General features: G+C 44.0%; 1 protein-coding gene across 1 annotated transcript; it reads left to right on the top strand.

Moving 5' to 3' along the window:
• Positions 1-455: 455 nt before the first annotated feature.
• LOC121312454 (complement C3-like) lies at positions 456-2,040 on the top strand (the record flags this gene model as incomplete). Its single annotated transcript, XM_041244255.1, has 2 exons — positions 456-568; positions 1,848-2,040. Coding segments are annotated over exons 1-2 (264 nt in total), but the record flags the coding sequence as incomplete, so codon positions are not given.
• Positions 2,041-2,562: the final 522 nt, after the last annotated feature.

Raw genomic sequence — 2,562 nt, 5'->3', positions numbered from 1 at the left:
AACGAACCCGCGTTGTTGTGTCGTTCAGGAGTAATCGTTTTCCAAAATGTTCTCAGGGAAAGGGGATTTTGAAATGTTTATGGAAAACTACACAGCGGTAATGCAATATCAATGACCTGATTCAGCAGGTCTCACTCGACTTTATGAAACAAAATGAGTTCATTCTATAGGATGACGCACAATTTTGGCCATATTGGTATATTCTAACATCTAGAGAACGTCTCTTTTAACTCTTATAAAACTACATTAACAATAATAATCATCCTCATCCTGTTTGTTTCTTGCAGCGTAATGACCGCGCGTGTTTTGAAGTTGAGGGGTGCTTATTTGTCTTGCACGGCGTTACTCTGTGGGACACCTGAATGGGTTAAATGTTGGGCGCTGCTTTGTCTGCTGTGTAAACGATTCTCAAGGTTATCAGTTCACAGGATGCGCTGTCTGTGTATAAAAGAGCCTTCGCTGTAAAGTATTGCGCTTCGGACTCTCAGCTCAGCATCATGAGTGTGGCTACAGTCTGCCTCGCTGTCCTGACGCTCTCCTTCCCAGCACTTTGTAATGGGAGCCCACTGTGAGTATTCATTGTATACACACACACACACAGTCAAAACCTTTTAATATCACCTCAAAGAAAGAGACTGGGCAGACGAGTTATGAATAAGCGGGTCGTTAATACAGCCAAGCGTGTTTCTTATAGCGCGCTAAATTCATTTTCAGATTGTATTTTTTTTTTTTTATCAATATAGCAAAATGAGAGTTTTTCATTACTGAACGGTTTTACAGATCAGTAAACAATGTAACGGCATTGATTCGAATAAGCGTGGCTGCAATTTGATTTGATGTTAAAGGGGTTCGGGTTTGATGTGGTTCTGATAGCGCTGGCAGCGCGCAGGAATATCCTCTAGAGAGTCCGGAGTGCAGCAGATGATTCTTCATGGTCAGGTTTAGGATGACGTATTGGGTTAGGGTTAGGTTTTAGGGCAGGGGTTTGGTTGGGTTAGTGTCAGGGTAGCTTGATTTCGCTCTGGGAGTGAAAGATGGGAAATGCCCTGGGCCGGCGTTTAAAGAAACGGGTATGTAACCAGGTGGTCCCCGGTTCAAATCCAAGCTCAGCCACTGAATGACTCACTGTGTGACCTTGAGCAAGTCACTTAACCTCCTTGTGCTGCGTCTTTGGGGTGAGACTTTGTTGTAAGTGACTCTGCAGCTGATGCATGGTTCACACACCCTAGTGTGAGGACCGCCCTAGTCTCGTATCTCGTAAAGCGGTGTCCAGTATGAAAGGCGCAGTATTATTATTATAATATCTGATGCCCTCAGGACACTTCGTAGCTGACATTTCTTTACGCTGCACAGCGCTATGTCTTGTGCTTTACAGAAAATCACCAGGATGTGTCTGCGACATCGCTTGCATTTCACATCCCGTGTTTTGCTCACAGCCAGAGAGAAGAAAGAAGGCTTTTTGAAGTTTCAGCTGGCATGCCGTCAGGAGTTGCATTTTATAAACGTGGAGGACTTTTGACCCCTTTGCAATTGTTTCACTCTGTTTGTTGAGACAAAGCAAATATTTAAGCTAGGGATCAAGTGAGCGCATTTTGTAATAGAAGCTGGCAGATACAGTGACACCGGGTCAGGCGCCTGTCCTAAAGCTGCGAGGTCACTCGATCTGAAGGAAATGTGTCGATCTGTTGAGTTCTGGAATTTAGGATTCTCCAGACAAGCCCGGATAGATTTAAAAACAAAGCAGAACAACTCAGCGGGGAAGCGAGCTGCGGCATGCAATGCAAAGGGCGCAGAAGAGCGCTGTGTAATGAAACCAGGATTGTTAAACGCGTGCGTTTTCCTTGCAGGTACGTGATGACCGCGCCCAACGTGCTGCGGGTTGAAAGTGATGAAAACGTTGTCGTCGAAGCTCACGGTGTCGCAGAAAACATCGAGGTTGAAATTCTGGTGCAAGACTTTCCCGCTAAGAGACAGATCTTGTTCACAAGCAAGACTGCTCTGAATGGAGGGAACAATTACCTGGCCACAAAGTCTATCAAGGTGCGTGTTTAATCGCGTCATGAAACTTGAACGAAGCTTTCTGCCTGAGCGAGGTTGCTCAATTGTTGTCTGTTTTTTTTTTCATTAAGGCTATGGAAAGCCAAACTAACGTAATTCAATATTTAAACGTAACATTATTCGGCAGGTTTCATTTGACCATATGAAGCAACATGAGTTAATTCGACAGGGTGATGCAAACCCTTTGGCTACAGCTGTTACCTGTTGTTTTAATTCTCTCTTTAACTACATTGTTATGATAACTTACTCCTCGCGTTAAGCCATAATTTAAAGTATGAAATACGCATAAAAAAACACAGCTTGTCCAAGTGGGTACAGGACTACATCCCCCAGAATGCCTCGGGGTTGGAATTAACTACAGGCAGGTGTCTCTCATTCCATTACAGCCAAGAGCCATTCTGGGGGATGTAGTCCTATTACCACTTGGACTACACTTGTCCACACCCTACAATATTAAATCTTACACATTGAAAAAAAAAAACCCACAGTATTTGAATAACTGGA

This window comes from Polyodon spathula, unplaced genomic scaffold (assembly GCF_017654505.1).
Source record: "Polyodon spathula isolate WHYD16114869_AA unplaced genomic scaffold, ASM1765450v1 scaffolds_3923, whole genome shotgun sequence".
Taxonomy (NCBI): domain Eukaryota; kingdom Metazoa; phylum Chordata; class Actinopteri; order Acipenseriformes; family Polyodontidae; genus Polyodon; species Polyodon spathula.
This window is presented reverse-complemented; position numbering and strand designations above follow the sequence as displayed.